This window comes from Lactuca serriola, chromosome 9 (assembly GCF_051521515.1).
Source record: "Lactuca serriola cultivar US96UC23 chromosome 9, Lser_US96UC23_V15, whole genome shotgun sequence".
NCBI classification, from domain to species: Eukaryota; Viridiplantae; Streptophyta; class Magnoliopsida; order Asterales; family Asteraceae; genus Lactuca; species Lactuca serriola.
Window position 1 is genome coordinate 38,434,189 of NC_136416.1, and position 20,157 is coordinate 38,454,345.

Sequence of the window (20,157 nt, forward strand, 5' to 3'; positions counted from 1 at the left end):
CAGGTACCTCTGCAGCAAAGGGGAAGGAGCTGGCGCGGTAGCGGCACATCATACACACATTCTTTGTGTTCCGCACTATGGATATTCTGGGATTGTACTCTGACATGTTAGTAATTTTATGGCTTGGGTTTTCAGACATGATACATTGTTTTATGAGATGATGTGATTTCACAGTATTTTCTTATGAATGTTTTTATGAGTCTGTTAATTAAAATGAGAATTTCGGACTTGAAAATTGGGTCATTACATTTTGGCAAAGAGCAGCAGTATTGACAGATAACTGATAAAATCTGACAAAATCAACGAGTTTGGTCTTTGGGAACCAGAGAAGAGAAAGAAAATGAGAATGAAAAAGAAAAAAAGACGGAGGTTTCACATGGATCCGTCACCTGTCATTGTCGACACTGTCGTGGAGGTGATGAGCTACCTCATTGCCAGAGTATTGATAGTTTGTAGATTGTGGTCTTTGTCGGTGAAAAATCAACGGGAGGGTCGTAATTTCACCCGAGTGTTGATATAGAAAAGAGAACACAGAAGAGGGAAGGAATTAGCATGGAGGGGTATTATATGCAACATGTATTAGCGGCAACGGGTTATTGATAGCGACGACAACTTTGGAGGGAATTGTTGGCGGTCTTTTTTTTTCCAAGTATTAACGACGTCACGACGATACCCTTCGTGTGTATTGGGATCGCCACTATTATTTTGTATGTATCTTGGTTTCTACCTTTTGATTAGGCACAAAATAACCACATAAGGTTTAACCCCAGAGATTCACGCAAATTAGGGCTGGTGAACTTTAGTGGAAACGTCATTAACAAAGACAACCACTATTAGCGACGACACCTAACTCTAATGTTGGATGTTGCTGTTAATAGTTGTTGTTGATGCTAATGATATCACCACAAAATCCCGATATTCTTGTAGTGAAAGTTTTAATTGTATGTATGTCAGAAATTGTTGGGCTACATTGACAATAACCTTAACTTAAAATATCATTACATACACAAGTAATCGCCTTAAATAATAACTTGATAACAAGGTTGTCAAGATTAATATATTAGCATGATCGTTTTATGTGTTGCAAGATCATGATTATAAGATCAGATTGGGGTCGTAAGTTCATAGGAAAATAAACTCATTCAAATTTGTTTGTAAGTCTTGGATGTACAGTATAGATTACAGTTTGATGTTGATTAAGACGTTGATATGGAATGAAATTTACCACCTTAAACATGGACCTTAACTTTTTGTTCTTGAGACCATAACTTTTTAAGCATAAACCATAATTTTTGTTATTAAGACCATAAAAACATGTTATGTAACATTCCAAAAATCACAATAAATTTAAAATTTTCAAAATCAACCATGAACCAACATTGTTTACAATAATACTCATTGTTTCAAAAGTAACATCATATCATAGTGTCCCAAGTAAACCAATCACATGAAAATTGGAAGATGTGCACGATCAGGCCTTTACTTTCCCATGATCCTCTAAAGTATCTGAAAACAATAAACTAAAACTATAAACCAAAGTTTAGTGAGTTCCCTAAAGTACCAACACACCAAATGACAAACAAGCATACATATATAAGCAGCCAACCTGACTGAACCGCCTCGTAGGGCCTACAGCCTATCCAGACCGCTCTACGAGCCTTCGGCATGACTGGACCGCCTCCTAAGGCCTGCAGCCTATCCAGACCGCTTTGTGGGCCGTCGGCCTGACTAGACTGTCTCGCAGTGCCTACAACCTATCTGGTCGTCCTCGGGTGTCTTGGCCTACAACACAAAGCAAGACCGCCTTAACCCAAACACAATATGTCGACATATGTAACAGACAAACATAAACACAGAACCAGCAAAATACAGATAATCATGCAGATCTACTAATCAGCCACATATTAGCATAACACTATCCTAACCAGGATACATAATCTAGTGGGTTGGCATTGGTGTCTTCGACCCATGGGCATAATAAGGAAAACTCACCTCTCAGTCTGAATGCAAGCTGAATAAATCTCTACTTCGAAATTGGCTCTACTCGACATCTATTACCCAAAATATTTCCCAACTAAAATTAATAACAATTTACCCAAAATACCCTTTGGTCATGATTGGTCAAACCTAACAAAATCAACCGATTCAACCCAGCCGAGTTAACTCAGTTTTGAGCTCAAAGGAACACACACAAGACCTTACAGATATTTTAGGGTTGCAATGGACGAAATGAGGTTTTAAGGCTGGTGAGGGAATGAGCATTTGAGAGTTAATGATGTTTATATAGGGTCCAAACCCTAAAATTAGGGTTTGTGGATCAGGCACATACACCCATCGTACGTGAGCTCATCCCCAAAATTACAGAAATGACACTATGGGTCAAATTGCAACATTTCTCATATATAAGGGCTAAAATGCAATTAATCTTCATATTTAGGTTAAAATTAAAAATACATCATCATTGGATTGTTACATGTTAATTATAAATAATATCAAGATCAATTTGATATTTACAAGTAAAGGCTTTGATCATAAAAGGAATTTTGATATTTACAAGTAAAGGCTTTGATCACAAAAGGAATATCATAAGTATAAGTGTAACATGTATAATTCAAAATGAATTGATAAAGTTCTATGAGGCTCCTTGCAACTTTTTTTTCCCAAATCAAATGGATTTTTAAGATTAAACTAGATAATAAAGTTATAAAACTAAAAGAAAGGTATCAGATCGTGTTAAAATCGATGTGAAGATTTTAATATTTTAATATTCTAATCCATGTCCTAAAAACTCATTGTAGATCAGATAAATCCTAATAAGATTGAGATTGTTTCGTTTGTAAAATCATAAAATAGTTAAATCAAGTTGGTGATCTTAAGGTATACTAACGCACATTTAAAACAAAATTTATTAACTCTCTAATTCAAAAAGATTTAGGAGAAGTCTTAATTAATTTATAACAAAAACGACCAAAATTGATAACTTTTTCTTTTTTGGTAAAGAAGCAAAACGGATTACAAGTAAAGTGCATAACTCATCGTCCTTTGTCTCCTCGCTGGGAATCAAGCTGCCAACCACGCGTCCTTATTTTGAGCTGCAACTCTGTCACTGCCGCTAAAAACCTCACGTTCTGCACCGGCGTTAATATCTCCACCACCCTCTCCGCCACTCTCGACCTCAACATATCCGCGTTCGCGACAACCACCTCCAACTGCTCTTTCAATGTTTCAAATGCCGATTCCATTTTGTCATACTTCCCATTCGCCAACCAATTCTCTCCTCTCCTAGCAACCTCAACAATCGGCGGCGCCGCTACGCTTTCCTGAATCATCGCCAACTCATTCTCCAATTCCCTCTCCTCAGCCTTCGTCTCCGCCTTCAGCCTCTCCATCATCTCCACCTGCTCCTTGTTCATATCCTCCACCGAACGATCCACAACGCGGAACGTTAATGCGGGCTTAAATCCAGCAATCCAGAAGAAACTCCGTTCAAAAGACGAGAACCACGGCGGCGAGAAAACTAACGACACGTCATGATTTGCGATTCGAGATTTCTCCTCGAAGTATTGCAGGTAATGCGCGAGAACACGAGCGATCAAATCACGGAGATCATCGTCGGAGGCGTCACAGGTTTGCATAGCCGATCGGAGGTCTTCCAGGTAATGTTCCTGACGAACTAACCATCCTTGGAAGAAATTCTCGAACTCTTTTGCATTTGTGTCGATTGATCTTCTGGATTTCGTCATTTGGAACGATGACACCGGAAAATTTTGCTTGAGCTGCTGAAATTTATACGAGGGCGGTGGAAGAGAAATTTGCCGATGGTTCTGGAATGCTTGCGATTACAAGTGGAATATGCAGGCAAAGGTGACGTATGAATTAACCCTGGTTACAGGGAAATCAGCTGCGAGTGGCACGTACGAGGCTTATCCACCGACACCCCATTTTTTTAATCGGACTCCGATTATCTATGTCTGCTTACTCTTTTAGTATTTTTTTTTTTTTTTTTTTGGGTTATGTTTTAGCTTTTCAAAGATTTATATTTTTTTATATTTTTTTGTTTATGTGATGATTTTTTTTTCGTTTATTTATGTGAGTTTTTCAAAAAAAAAAAAAAATTTAACTGTAATAACAAATTACCATGACATTATTTGTATAAAAACACTTTTATAAATATTTTATGTTTTTATAATAAATATGTTTTTTTCACAAAGATTTAAAGGGTTTATTTACGTTTTTTACCCTATGTTTACATAGTATATGAATAAAGTTTTTTTTTTGAACGGTTGAGTACATTAAAAACCACATTTTAACAAGAAGCTAGAGCAAAAATGAACCAATTACATCAAGTATAAGAGAGGATTTTGAAACCAATGGTGCCATTTAAATTGGAATTTATACTTCCTATGAGCTATCCAACTAAAAGCAATCAAAACTATGTCATCAAACATTTTATCCTTTCTAGGTTTATTTGTATTAAAGATGCATCTATTTCTGAAATTCCAGACTGAACCACGACGTAGTGACTATGATCAGTTCCAAAACTGCTTTACGAGCCACATACACATGCAACGAATCCAAAAAAACCAAGTAATTCACAAATAAGAATAAAATTAAATAAGTCTATATCACACCAACAAATTCTCTTGAGAATAATTTGGGACACAACTTCACACTTGATGAGCACATGTCAAATATCTTCTATAGAGTTGTTACAAATCGGGTATAAGGAACATGGAATGTTAATACCACGGTTAGACAAGTGTGTTTTAGCAGGCAAACGGTCCAATGTAGCTCTCCATGGAAATATATTAACCTTACTTGGAAAGATCTTATTCCATTCGGTCTTGATAAGAAGTGATGTCACCATGTGTTCATCAATACGAATTTGAGCATCATAAACAACATACCAAAACCATGATTAAGATTTGTAAACTTAAGGGTTTTTTTTTGCAAAATATTTTATAAACTTAAGTGTTTTTTTGCAAATAATATTTCATGATAACCTTGAAACCTGTTATTATAGGTAAAAATAGCAAAAATAAAAAAGGTTGAAAAACTTAAAGATAAAAACGAAGAAAAAATCGTCGTAAGTACAAAACCAACCAAACTTGACAAACCTAAGGACTTTTTTGTCAATTAACTCTTTTTTAGGGTGATCATTGTGTGTTTGGGCCAAAATTGAACTGTAAAATGTATGCATCGTAACATTCGCATTTTGGGTATTCCTCTTTTGCCCTCAAACTTAAAACATTTTGCATTTGGGTCCTCGGCTAGTATGTTGGGCATACGCTAGGAGTACGTTGGGCGTACTAGGCCAAAAAGTTGGTCGTGGAGGCATCCACATACACTGGGCGTACCTGGAGTCTGTTGGGCGTACAGTCACCTGGGAGAAACCCTGATTTTTAGGGTTTTCGCCCTATTTAAACACCTTAAGTTGCTCTTGGACCTTCATATGACTAGCCTCCACCTTTCCAAACCCTGAGAACGAAACCCTAATTTCCATTTTGAGGGTGTTTTTAGAGATCTTCAAGGAAGGAGAGCTCTTGGAAGTTACATTGGTGTAGTTGAAGCTTGTGGATCCAGAACTATCACCAACTTGGAAAGCTTTTGGAGGTCTAAAGCACTTAACTTGATGGCTCTTTACGATAAATATAGTTTAGGGCTTGATTTTGTGAATTTTATGGTCCGTTAAGTCATGCTTGGGAGTATAGGCTACTCCAGAAGAAGCTAGGGATGGTAGATCTTAGCATTTCTGAGGTTCCTTGTGCACAAAAATGATAGCTTGATGGGTTTAGCTCATCCATGCAGGGTTAATGTCGATTTAATGAAGTTAGAATGCTAGATTCGGACTTTGGGGTGTTTTTAGCCATGCAAAGGCTTAAAGTCTTCGACTTTATGGTTTAAGACCTTGCTATGAGGTTGTTCTGAGGGTTGGTCGTTAAGTTCTTAAGTGGTTAAGACCTTGGGGCAAGAATTGGGTTCAAACCAATACGTTGGGCGTACTTCTGAGTATACTAGATGTACTGGATGCGAGCCCCGATTCTGAATCAGCCACGTATGTCGGGCGTACGAGCTAGGTACGTCGAGCGTACGTTAGCCATTAAATGTTTTGAGTTTTTGGGCTCGGATTTAGTTAGGCTTTGCTTTGTTGGGTTTGGACCTTAGACTTTTTATGGTATTAGATCACTTCTTACTTTGGGCCCATATTGGGCTTTTGGGGTCCTTTAGGAATTGGTCCACTATTGGGCTTTAGAGTTTGGGCCTCGATTTTGGGCCAAGTGAGGAAGGGTAAAATGGTCTTTTACCCTGAGTGTTGAACAAATGAACTAGATTCCCGGTTATGGTTTATGACACAATTATTAATTGGGATATTATTTGGTTGGTTGGTGTGGGGATTCTCCGCTTCAGCAACCCGAGCATTTACCTGATTTTCCAGCAGATTGAGGTGAGTCTCCTCCCAGTGTTTAACGAGTCGAAGGCACCAATGTCTGCCGATTGATTTTGGTTATTAGTTTGCTAGTTGTCTATGTAACTCTTGCATGTTTTGTATGTGGTTGTGTGTATATCGGGCGATGATCGATGTCGGGCGGGGCCTGATGGATGTATCGGGCAGGGTCCGATGCCGAGCGGGGATCAATGTATGTATGTATGCATGATATGTATGAAATGAGGTATTTTAGGAAGCTCACTAAGCTTCATGCTTACGATTTTCAGTTTATGTTTCAAGTACTTTCAGATCGAACAGGAAGGGCTCGGGGTGATTGTATTGCACACACCATGATTTCCGCTTTATTTGACTTTGATGTACTCGAATGATTGATTGAAATACTCTGATTTTCCCTTTATGGTTTTATGTGTAACATCCCAATATTTGCCATCTATGGTCCCTGGGGATAAAAGGATGAAGCCATAAAAGTCTAAGGGCTAAATTGCAATTATTGGGATCAGGAGGAGTATGTTGCACGTACATAAGGGTACGTTGAGCGTACTAGGCACACCCTAGTACGTTGGGCGTACACTTATGTACTTTGGGCGTACTCATGGCAGAAGGAAACCCTAATATTTAGGGTTTGGGGACCATATAAGCAACATTATGAGCACAAGACCTTCCCTTACCCTAGCCTCCACTACTTAGAGTCGTTTTCCCCAAACCCTAGCAATTTCCTTGAGTGTATGAGCTTATTGAGTGTTTTAAGAAGAAGGTGTTGCATAAAGGAGTTGGATAAGAAGATCAAGCTTGTAGATCTAAAGTTAGTTTGTGCCCTAGAAGCTTCAGAAGGTAAAAAAAAGCTTCAAACTTTATGCTTATATGATATAGATCTAGTCATTCTAGCTTTATGAAACCATTCTTGTCCCAAAAGTCCCCAAGTTGGTGCATGTTATGATTTGGACAAAATAAGCTATCCTTCTAGACTCTTGAAGGGATTTTGAGTGATAAAAATGAGGTCCCAATTGCTTAAGAGTACCGAATATTGTTTCTGATTTTCTGAAAATCGAATTTGATCGAAAGTCAATCCAGAGTACTGAACCGAATTAACATTTCCGTTACCGAGAATGGTACAAGTTTTCGGTACTAGTACCTGTACAGAATCCCAAATTTCATGATTTCATAGTACCGAGTATTGTTCCATATTTTTAAATTCGATACCTGTTTCGATACGAGATCGGTATTTGGTACAAACTATTCATCCCTATTTTACACTCACAGACTCCCCTACTCCCTACAACCTCACCCTACACCCATCCTTGCCTACCTACCTACACATATGCATACCCACATACATACATCCACCCACCACACCTCTAACCCCACTATACCCACCCAACCCCAACAACCTAAAAACATGTGTACATAATACAAAAGTTTTTCCTTATAATTTATTAATGGGACCCACTCCTTTTAACACATATATTTTTTTCTATACCATCACTTATTTTTCAACAATATGAACTGTATAACACACAATTTTAAAAAAAAAATGTTTGTTTAGGAACACTGCTATTATGTGTGAAGAGATGTAAGCACATTGCTATTATGAGTTGCATTATGCTATTATTGGTACAAAAAATAAAAGAGAATATAAACTGCCCTTGTTGATAGAGCCCAACCAAACATCATTATCTATTCAGCACTTAATAGGAATATTTAAAAGACGAAATTATAGAAGGCCACACAAACGAGGCCTAGAACAGATTTGTCTTCCGTTGGCTTTCACCAGGGCCATCATTCCAGCAGTTGCACCAACACATATTACTGAAGATATCATACTCTGTGCGTTTTGTCCTGCTGTGAAGTTTCAGTTTCAACCCATTTAAGTCCCTCATTTTTCACAATTTTTCCCTCATGTGTTTTTTTCCTTCCATTTTCTCAAATATTATATATTTTTTTAAATCACGTATGTAGTAGTAGATCCAAAGTTAAAAATGGAGTTCATGGAATACCATACCTCGGTTAAGTGTGATGGATGTCACTGTCAACCCTCCGATCAATAAAGCTGAGGCCACTGGAAACAACTGAATATATATATCCAAAAAATATATAATAATTGTTTAGTAATTGAAATAAAAAAAAAAAAAAAAAGTTAACACAAAATATAATATAAACTTACAGTGCGTGTTTCGAATTTGTTTAGTTGAAATGGGGAAGGACTGTTTCCGTTAGCAGTATAGTTACCACTTATTAGGTCTATTGCATCCTGAAAAACACACAGAATAATAATAATAATCATGAAAAAAGATGAAGAGCTGTTTTCTATGACGAGGGCATTCATGTCTTTTTGCACACACAAGAGATTGAGAAACTTGCCTGGCGAACTCCATCTTGGAAATTATTTAAATAATATCTTGAAAGGGCACTCATCCCATCTTTGATTAATCCGGATATAGTCTGTTTCCCATATCTTTAAAAAAACATCATGAATGAGAAAGGAAACATAAGAAATTTTAATATTATTATTATTATTACCTGACAATGTCCCCTTTTAGAGCATTTGTTCCAGAATACTCGAGGCTGATTTCATCACCTTGATCCACCCACACTATGAACATAATTTATCCATACAGCACTTTATCCAGACATAACTTAATGGAAAAAAAATAGAAAAAAAAAAAAAAAAAAAAGGAAAAGGCCTTACAAGTCCTGAAGATCTCAAGATCTTCATCAGCTGTGAAACTACAAATGCTTTCTGATTGTGTTAGTGCACACATCCGCTGCAATTGTTGATTCAAAGAAATCCTTGCAAGATAACTCTGCAACAATTAAAAAAAAAAACACGAATTTTACATGTTTACCCTTTTAGGACTAGAAGAATGACAAGGGCATTCACGTCTTTTGGTAATACCTGGGTAACATTTGTGCGGTCAAGGCAGTCAATGCAGTTGGATCGGATGATTCCTTTCTGCTCTGCTACCAACTCTCCTTGTGTGGTTTGGAGGAAGAATCTGCTGAGCTGGAAAAGTGAATATTATAGCTCCATTTTTAAGGAAACTATTTCAGGTGGCAAAATTGTAAATAGTGTAGTTAAGTTTTTGCTAATACCCCTGCTTTTCAAAGTCATCGGCTATTTCATCATACAAAAGTTTCAAATTCTCAAAATTTCGGTTGCCACATCGTTGATGGAAATCAAACGAGACATATCTGAATCAATAATAACTTCACATTAAAATTGCAATCAAATGATATAACTTATTAAAAAGACATGAATAAAGATTAGAGAATCACCTAACATCAGGAAGCTTTTCCATTTCTGTGGCAAATGCAAGGTTTAAAAGGCTCTCATTTCCATGCTACATTATCACAATAACATAAAAAGATTACTATAATTGTAGAGAAATATATCAACATATGATACATATTTAAACAGGGTTGGTCAAATAGTCAAATAGTTAAACATCATTTATCAGTTAATGCTTTGGGCACCTGGTCAGTTAAGTCAACAGCAATAGTATCTCCATATCTTTGCATAAGATCATGAAAGTGGCGTTTCACCACCATTGGCTGCATTCAGTTAAATAAATAAAACATTCACACACTTTAAGGAAATAATACATAATATAATATTCTCATTAAAGTATAACTCATGAATTCAGGAGTAAAGTAAATGATGTTATTATGATGGAATTCATACTGTATCTTGATGCTCAATAACAGCAAGACGCGGTTTATAACTTAAATCAACAATTTGCTCCCACAATAGAGGAATTGAACCTCGAACCTGAAATCAAAAAAGTAATATAACATCTTCAATGTCTTTTAAGATATACAATTTCAATATATCTGGTAAAATGAATGTTAATAAGCTGCTGAAAGATCATATGTTCAGAAGATTAACACAAGTCAACAACCATTATTTTGGGAATTTGAAATTTATCTTCTGAAATGATGTAATTGTAGTAATTACCTGTAAAAATGATGATTTGAATCCATTATACTCAAGCAACTGTTCAGTTTCAATAAAATTTGCAGTGTCACCTTCTAGGTTAGCTCCACGTCTCCACATTCTAGTACCTAATTCATATCAAATACCTCAAACTCCTCACACAGATAAATAACAACCTTAAAGTTATCAAATCAGAACATTTCAATTTAACCTACCAAGACGCCTTGTGCACCTCCTTGATATTAATGTAATTGTGGATGTTAAATTATTCAGTTTCAGCTGTCCAGTTTGGAAACGTAATCTTCTGTTAAGGAGAACATCATAAATAGCATGGAATCTAACTACTATTGTATGGAAAATGACAGAATGCATTCATAAGAATAATTGTAAAGGATATTTCCTTGTAAGAGTGGCACAACGAACTCATCAAGCTGTGGTAAGAAATATGAATATATATCAGAGAAGATTATATTTCAACAATTTAATATCATAATCATGAAAAAAATGAAAATGTGGTGTCTATTGTCTAACCTTATTCTCAATTAGCTCCTCCAAGATATTCCTGTTCCAAACAAACCGTGGGTCAGCCTGAAATACAAACAGGGAAGTTTTTGATCTTCAAGAAGTATTGTTATGAAGGAAATGAAGTTGTTTAAACAAGTGACTACATGTCTTATAATGAAAATGGACACGAAATTCCAAATAATACATGCTACAGTGGAATTAAAACAGAATATCATATGTGAGAATCTACCTGCTTCCAAATTGGTTTACTCATCCACCCATCAGCCAACTTATATCTTCTCTGTAAGCTGTAAGACATTAAATTTCTTTGAAATCAAAAAGGTTTTCTAATCCAAATACCAAATTATAGGAGTTCATCATTCAATAAGAAAACGTACTTTAATGTAATATCTGTTTCGTAGGAATAATACAATCCAGGAGTCTCCTCTACAGTTCTCAACAATGTCTGGAAGTAAGCCTCGTCTTTTTTCTGTATAATGATGGTTTTATGAAACAATTAAGGTGTGGGACTTAATGGAACAGCTTGCAGAATAAATGAACTTACTTGTTGATTATTAAGATTACTTAAACCTTCATTACAGGATAAGAATTTCATAGAAATGACTCTGAAGACAGGATAACCAAGGTAAGTTCCAACCTCCTTGCGAGAAGTTATAACCAATACATATGTCCCTACATAAAAACCACAAAAAGTTCAATACATTCATCAAATTTGGGCCTACTAGAAGTTGAACAACTGTCCATGTATGGAAAAACAACTATAAGTATCATTGTTATGGATGCAAAATGATATTTTATCCAAATTCTAAAAGGTTCAATGGCTCTATGCCTGTATTTAATGTATATGTCCAACAAACCCTTGTATAATACGTAGCAATTATCACCTGCAAGCAATCTAATTGTTCCAGCAACTCCAAATATAGTATACATCCTGGAAGCAGTTTCCAAATTAACTTCACCTGTGACAAGTTAAGAATTTCCATGTTAGCACATCTTATAAATAGGATAATGCATATATTTACATCTTCAATTGATTCGTTGTTTCGATTTACCATGAACCTTTTTCAAATTATTTAGGTAAGTAACAAATTTATGTTTCTGAAACTTCAGCATACTGAATTACTGATTCAATTTTAAATTCTAGTCTACAGAAAATAAGCCAGGCGACTTGATTCTGAAACTGGGCAAATGCCAGGAAGTTTAGCAATTCTACGCAAAATTAAACATGCTCTTAGCTCCTCTAGCGTCTCAATTTTGCATAAATAAAAAACCAAATCTAACATACACAAACGGAGAAACTTGAAAATTGAAAAAAAGCAATCAAACAAACCGTCAAGATTACGAAAGGTTCCATCAGAGCGAGCGATAGAGAAGCCTTGATCCGGAGATTTAACTGGTCTGATAACGAATTTATCTGGAAATTCGTGCAACTCTAGTTCGCTCCATAGCTTGAAATGACTCTTTCCAGTTGAAGAAGGCGATTCGATTTCCATTTAGCAAATACGATTGTTTGATTGAGTGAATACTAGTTGATTAAAGAAGGGTAGCTACTGATTGGTGAATGATTAAAGATGGAAAGAGTAATTTAAATTGAAATGGCTAATGCAGGTGGGGGATTAGGTGATTAAACCACCAGCAATAATATTCCTTCAATGAAAAGGTATTGGTAGTTGCGATGAACAAAAACTTTGACTATATTTGGTCAATCGCTTTTGCTTAACAAAATTACCAAACAATCGGATGCTACTTATTATAGTAACTTTGGATTTTAATATAATCCATAATTCCAATGTTTATCATTTTAATTTGTATTGTAATAAAGATATATAGAGTCCAAAACTGTAGTTAAGGCAATACATAAAGAGCCAAATGTAATAATCATGGAAAAAGAAAACCACAGGAGCTAAATCTATACAATTTAGAACTATATAGACCAAAACTATAATTATAAATCTAGGGGACTAAACATGTAACCATTCTATTACACTAGGGGTATTTCTGTAATTACGGCGGCACATGTTAGCATCAATCACCGTCAAATCGACGATAATTGTCAGTATGTAGTAATGAATTTTCCTATACAAATGGAAGTTATCCATTCAGGATTCATGGGTTGGTTACGTTGATGGGGGGTTGCGTATGGTAGTGAGGCTCATCCATGATTTGCCTATGGCAATTTGATAAGATTTGTGTTTTCTATGTGGATAGGGCTTGAATGACTTTCTTAGGTTGATCGTGCACGTTTTTATACAACAAGGTTGACATATATATTAAACATGGTTTTAAATAAAAAGAATCAACAACAACCATCACATCATTTTGTATACCAAAAAACGAATATTTCAAATATATACTTTTTAACTTGTTTAAATTTTAAAAAGTACTTCATTATATTTAATAGTAGATTTTAACCATGTTGTGTTTGTATGTTTGTAAAATGGAGGTGGAGATTTTTAACCGAGATGAATGCTCTTTGGGTCTCGCTCATTTTTAGCAATTCGTAGGGGTTGTGTACTTTTTGTTAACGGAACACTAAGATGCAAATTTCAAGGCATTTGGAGCAATATTATATTATTATTATATTAAATCATATTCAATACCAACACATAGATATGGATTATTATTACATAAAAAGGTCGGTAAAGGGAATTTAGCCGCGATTTGGGTTGAAAATTGGCTTGGTGGCTCTTCTTTTAGGATGCGGTTCCCGAGTTTATTTGTGCTCGAGTTGGATAAAAAAATGCTTGGTTGATTTTCTTTTTAACCAAGAGGAGTGGCTTTGGGGGTGGACACATATATTGGGGTAATTGAGGCCTCATGACTATTCAAAATTTAAGGAATTTTGACAATATTTAATTTTTGAGAGGTTACAAAGCTAAAGGGTGTAGTGTATTTTTTTTTAATGGTAAAAAGATGTAATTTAGGCGTCATATAGTTTTAATATTTTTATAAATTGTGGGCGTATTGGGAAAACTAGCTGGTATCGGGTAACTTGTAGCTTGTAGCGTTTTGTTAAACGCTACATGAAGTAGCATTTGAATTTGGAGTGTTTTGTTTAAACTAAACGCTAGAAGCTTGCAATGTCGAACGAGGCTTTCTGTTCAAAACGGAGCGTTTTGTCAAACGCTAGAAGCTAGAAGCTCTCAAACGCTCCCAAAAGCTCTATGCCGAACACATCTTTTATCTACAAACTATAATGGTTTTGGGCGTATTCAGCAAAACTAGCTGGTAGCGGGTAACTTGTAGCGGGTAGTTTGTAGCTTGTAGCGTTTTGTTGAACGCTACATGAAGTAGCATTTGAATTTGGATCGTTTTGTTTAAACTAAACGTTAGAAGATTGCAGTGCCGAACGAGGCTTTCTGTTTAAAACAAAGCGTTTTGTCAAACGCTAGAAGCTCTCAAACGCTCCCAAAAGCTCTGTGTCGAACACACCCTTTACCTATAAACTTTTTTTTTTAATTTCAGTTTTTTAATAAAAATCATACTAAAATTAAAAATAACATAAAATTAATAATTACATTTTAGAATTTCTAAAAATATAACATGAAATTACAAATTACATTTAAAACCTAAAAAATAAAAAATAAAACATGAAGTGAAAATTAAAAAAAAAAAAATCCTAGAAAAAAAACATAAGATCGAAGCTACAATTGCATATTAGCTTATATTTTTCGAGAATCAACGTCTTCACCAATTTAGTCGTCTCCTAATCTTTGGGGTCGAGGTATCTCACATCTTGCATCAACAACGAATATTTATGAATCGGATGATTTCAACCATATGCTTCTCCAAAGTTGTATTCAATTGTGTCATTTGTGTCATCATTTCCTCTGATCTAGTTGACCGCTTTGTTCCGACTGACGATTTGATGATGTCGTTTTTCCTTTTCCTTTTCCTCGAGCTTTTGCTTTGTCCCTTCCCATGGGACGAAGAGGCACACGTAATTCTTCGATGTCGTCGTTATCATCATTAAGATCAACGCCAATGTGACCATCCAATGATATTTGTTGTGAGCTTGAATATGAAGATGGTCGGCTTCTTTTTGGCGGATTAGCAATGTCTTCATGTGTTGCAAACTCCTTCCACCTGATATTTCTTTTGACAACTTCTCACACATGAATGTGTTGGAATAGTGTCTAAGGCTGCAACTATATTAGGCAAGTATTTGACCCGATTGTGCATGGTCCTTTTGGGTTGCCTTCACCATAGCAACTTGATATGATGATTTATTAAGAGAGAATAAATATTATTATAAAGAATAATAATATTGTTATTTGATTAATATAAGTCATAAATTAATTGGTATTAATTTGGTGACTTAAAAAGATTAATTAAATAAGAGGGTATAAACTGTCAATTGTTTGATAGTTAAACTTTAGACTGTAAATCCTTATTGGATAGAGGATGGACGAATTCTAGAAGCTAGGGATAGCTTAAAATCATCCAAGGTTATCTAAGGAAAGAATATGGATTGCTTTAAGAGAAGATTATCCAACTAGGGTTTAAGTTGTAACCCTTAAGGAGTCTACAAGTATAAATAGACCCTATGGCAAAGGGAAATCAGCACTTCATTGAGAATAGAGAATCCCTGGCCGAATTTCCTCCCCTCTTCTCTCTCTCAAATCATCCTCCTTGCTATTTGGTGTTTGTAAGCCATTAGAGGAGTGACAATTGTGACTCTAGAGCTCCAAGACAACAAGATCAAATAAGAGATGCAAAGGTATGATTTTAGATCTGTTTTTGTATTGTTCTTAAACCTAATTAGTCATTAGAAGTCTTGGATTCAAAGCATGTTTAATTAGAAAGCCTAGATCCAAGCATTAGGGTTTTGCATGCGCACATAGTAAAGTTCTTATGGATAAAACCCATCAGAATGAACTTAAAAGGCTTCAACATGTCATCTTGGAATGTCGTGTGCGTTTTTTCAACAAACTCATTTTACTTTCACCGCTAGCCCATTGCTTTTCGAAGTTTGTGTAAATCTTGTTCCAATGTGTCACAAGTTTGTTAACAAGATTCCATTTTTGAGTTACATTGGTAGGACGTTTGGTAATCTGGTTCTCGACCTATACCCTTACAAAACCACTCCATAACACGTAACCAAAATTCATCACGTGATTGGCCTTTTCATGTGTTGCTATCTTATAATATGTCGACATATGCCTTTGCTAATTTCGTCTCTTCTTTTTTACTCCATCTTCTTAGATCGACCTTCCCTTTTTTGAGGTTGTTCTTCGGGCTCATAATCAGAAAGAGTTTTGGTTGCGGGTGTGAAAGGCGGTTGAGATTAAAATTGGAATTGGGTTTGCATTTGGATTTGAGATGTTGTTAGAGGTGGTGGGGATTGCAATTGGAATTTTTGTGGCGTTAGGAATTGTGAATAATAGCTAAGAACACCACCTACAAACGCTTGGTTTTGAGATCTATCCATTGTGGCCGATAAGGTGGTGGTGATGTTGGATCGTAACCGAAAAGTGCAAATGTGTTGGAAGCATTTTGGTTTAAAGCATTTGGGTTGGAAGATTTTAGGGTATATATATATATATATATATATATATATATATATATATATATATATATATATAATTAAAAAAAATGATAACAAAGCTGTCTGCCAATGTTTCGAGATTTTCCTTCAAACACTCTCAAGAAATCTCTCAAAAACTTCTCCTTCTTCCACCAAAGTTTCGAGATTTTGGGTGTGTTTCAAGAGGAGTTTTCATCAGAAATCATCATCCTTTGTAAGATCTCACAAAACTAAGTTAATTTACTACATCTTTAAACTCAAATCACTCCTCTTACACCCATATTTTTGTAGATCATGTTTCTTAGAACCATCCAAGTTCGAAAACCTCTTCAAGAGACTTGCTAAAGTCGAGATCTTCTTCAATATCTTCATCAAACCGAATCCAAACCCCACAGTGAGTTCATACCCCCTTGATTTCGGTTTTACAATGTTTTTGGAGGATAATACAAGTTGATATGTGTTAGATCTATGTCTTTGTGTATGTTTATGTGTGTTTTATAAGTGTATGTTGTGATGGTGTAAAGAAATTCATAGATCTAGACAATATTTTGAAACTACAACACTTTATACAACTTACTATAAGGATAAATATGCTAAGTATATGAAGATCCATAAGAAACTAAACAACACTTGAAAGAGGGCTATTTATGACTAATAAACAAAAGATTGAGACTTCTATGCCATATACGGTTTTTTACCAGGGCTAAAATGGTCTCTTTTACATAAAAATGGGTTTTTATAACATTCATAGTTTTCAAGGGGCTAAAAGTGAAAATTTTCGCATAATGGGCCATAAAATGGGCCTTACGGTTTTCTTGGGCTTAAAGTGTAAAACTTTTGGTTTTTGTGGACTAAATTGTCATTATATACAAATTTGAGTAAAAAAATGTGAATTTACGGATATAGGGGCTGAAAATGTAACTTTCCTCGAATTTGAGCCAAAAATGTTATTTTCATAAAGTTTGGACCGAAATTGTCATTTTTATCAAAAATGGGCTAAAAATGTAAATACTCATAGAAAAAGGGCCGAAACAGCAATTTAAATATATTTTGGCCAAAGATGTTAATATTTATGATTTTGGACCAAAAATGAAATTTTTAACTAAAATGGGCCATAAAAGCTATTTTATTAGAATTAAGCCCATAAAATGAAAACTCTTAGCCTTAAGGGACCTAAAGTGTCAAATTTTCCAAAAATATGATTAAATTGTATATTTTCGATCTAGTGGGCCAAAAATGTCACTATTACAAAAATTAAACCTTTTTATGTTACTCCGTTTAACCCGTAATAAAAAACAAACAACGAAATAATAACAATGGACGAAATACATTGATAACATGTTTATTGAGTTATTGGGCTTAATTGTAACGCCCCGATTCTCAGGTATCGTTAATATGAGTTTTTGAATTAGGCCCTACTCGACGAGTTGGTTTACCTACTCGTCGAGTAGCAGCGAGAAGGATCGCAGGTTAAGTGACCTACTCGACGAGTCCATATTGGGACTCGACGAGTAGGAGCTGGAAAGTGAAATCCCAATTCTCAGGGTTGCACCCCTATTTAAAGGGACCTTAGCCTCCCTTGGACCTCCTTACCGTTCCAAAGAACCCTTGAGAGCCTTATTCGTGTGTGTGCCTTGTGTGTGTGTTTGAAGCTTGAAAGAGAGTCCTTAGAGGGAGAAGACTTGGAGGAGAAGAAGATTGAAGCAATTAGAGTGTGGGAATCAACACTCATCTCAGATATCAACTTCAAAAGGTACCCAAACCGTTATTCTCCTTATAGATCTCCTTTATTGGGTGAGTTTTAGGGTTTTCATGGAATATCAAGTTGGTATGATGAGCTATGGGCCAGATCTGAAGTTGTAACTTCAGATATGGACTCTCTTTGGGTTCTAGAAGGATAAAGTTGCAGCTTTAGTCGTGATTGAGTTCCCCTTTGTGCATAAAGACCCATCAATAGCTTAGATTTGCCATTTTGAGCCCTTAAAGCCACGCATGCACGTAAAGTTTGCAACTTTACGTGATAAGCATGCCCTAGAAGCTTGGATCTGTGATTTGGAGCCTCTGCATGGCTCAAAATGGATCTGTATGGAAAGAGGACTGAATGGACTCGGCGAGTCGCAAGGTTGACTCGGCGAGTCGCATGAAGATGGCCATTGAACTCAATGAGTTGGTTGTGATGGGTATTGGCCATATGAACATTCCTATGTACACATGCAAACCCTAATGCTTGGATCTAGGTTTCTCTAATTAAACATGCATTGAATCCAAGACTTCTAATGGCTAATAGAGTATAATAACAATAAGAAATCAGAATTAGAAGTTTACCTTGAATCACTTGCTTGATCTTCTTGTCCTTGGAGCTTTAGAGTCATAATTGTCACTCCTCTAATGGCTTACAAACACCAACTAGCAAGAGGATGATTTGAGATAGAGGAGAGGGAATCAAAATCAGCCAGGGTTTCTTTCTAAAGCACAAGTGCCGATTTCCTTAACCCTTGGGGTCTATTTATACTTGTAAGGCTCCTAGGGTTTCACCTTTAAACTCTAATTAGATAACTTAGGCCCTAAGCAATCCAATACCCTAATTGATAACCCTTTGGACGAATTCTAAGCCTATCCTAAGCCCTAGAAATCGTCCACCATTATCCATAATGGATTTTATAGCCCAAAGTCCAACTATCATACAATTGACAGTTTATGCCCCTTTATTCAATTAATCTCTTTAAGTCATCAAATTAATTCCTAATTAATTTATGACTTATATTAATCAAATAATAATATTATTATTCCTTATATTATTCTCATAATATATTAATAATATTCTTTCTCTCATAATAAATCATCCTGTCAAGTTGCTATGGTGAAGGAAACCCAAAAGGACCATGCACAACCGGGTCAAATACTTGCCTAATATAGTTGCAGCCTTAGACACTATTCCAACAGTCTCCCACTTGGATAAGTCTAGTAACTATATATACAAGTACAATCCAATTAGCAATCGTAGCTCTCAAAGACGCTGTCAAACTCTGATCTAATCAATCTTGTCCTTTAGATAAGGGATCGTATAGTCATCTGTTTAGATATCATCCTGACAATTCTATGGAACAATTTGTCTAGCATTTGGTTTCTCGATCTCCGATTTATTTGACATAGAACTTAATCGAACACATCAATTCAGTTCTGACCGGGCCCGACACATAAGTCAAATTAAATCATCGAGCGGCCGAGATATCACTTTTACCTTCTTAGGATAAAAGTAACAGATAAACTTCGACTTATATGCATTTACTTATTCATTAATCAACTATACACAACAATGCGTTTTATAACACCAAGTTACTGATGCGGTTTCGCATTATCAATGTACAACCAATTAACAAATAACAAACCATATATCTAGGTTTTAAGACCATATGATATTATCGTCTTGCGATCACCCTTTATTTATCATATTCCATAAGGTGATTCCAGCAAGCGCGGGTTTGTTCCAATGCTCAAAACCAGTTCATAAGCACTCATGAACGTTGCAGCAACATTTTGCTATGTCTAATACCATTTAGACAATCTACACACCAATTCATGACAATCTTCATTCATATCTACTTCCAACATATGAACGATTGTGGACAATTTGAATAATTCGATTATTCTTAATAAACTCAATTATTCTGGAAGTCAAAACATGCAAAGTGAAACAATTAACATAAGACAATAACATTACTAATA

The 20,157-nt window shown here is 35.6% G+C and overlaps 2 protein-coding genes across 5 annotated transcripts; both read right to left on the bottom strand.

The window, feature by feature from the left end:
• Nucleotides 1–2,901: 2,901 nt before the first annotated feature.
• LOC145073713 (protein ZW2-like) lies at nt 2,902–3,988 on the bottom strand. The gene has a single exon (XM_079020221.1). It carries the CDS (start codon nt 3,741–3,743, stop codon nt 3,033–3,035), a length of 711 nt encoding a protein of 236 aa, XP_078876347.1. The 5' UTR covers nt 3,744–3,988; the 3' UTR covers nt 2,902–3,032.
• A 3,978-nt stretch (nt 3,989–7,966) lies between these two features.
• Nucleotides 7,967–12,635, bottom strand: SAC8 (SAC domain-containing protein 8). Of its 4 annotated transcripts, none has more exons than XM_079020932.1 (20): nt 12,235–12,627; nt 11,789–11,863; nt 11,449–11,576; nt 11,282–11,373; nt 11,134–11,191; nt 10,911–10,967; nt 10,777–10,810; nt 10,595–10,675; nt 10,401–10,507; nt 10,128–10,214; nt 9,920–9,997; nt 9,722–9,786; nt 9,539–9,637; nt 9,342–9,444; nt 9,135–9,249; nt 8,966–9,038; nt 8,807–8,900; nt 8,610–8,696; nt 8,448–8,514; nt 7,967–8,284 (listed from the first exon to the last, which is right to left on the bottom strand). In XM_079020932.1, exons 1-20 carry the CDS (start codon nt 12,395–12,397, stop codon nt 8,160–8,162), a joined length of 1,788 nt encoding a protein of 595 aa, XP_078877058.1. In that variant the 5' UTR covers nt 12,398–12,627; the 3' UTR covers nt 7,967–8,159. The 4 variants fall into 4 exon arrangements, 3 of the variants coding, with proteins under 3 accessions (XP_078877058.1, XP_078877056.1, XP_078877057.1); XM_079020930.1 differs by having other exon boundaries at nt 7,967–8,287; nt 12,235–12,624; XM_079020931.1 differs by having other exon boundaries at nt 7,967–8,287; nt 9,342–9,441; nt 12,235–12,623.
• Between the last annotated feature and the right edge of the window lie 7,522 nt (nt 12,636–20,157).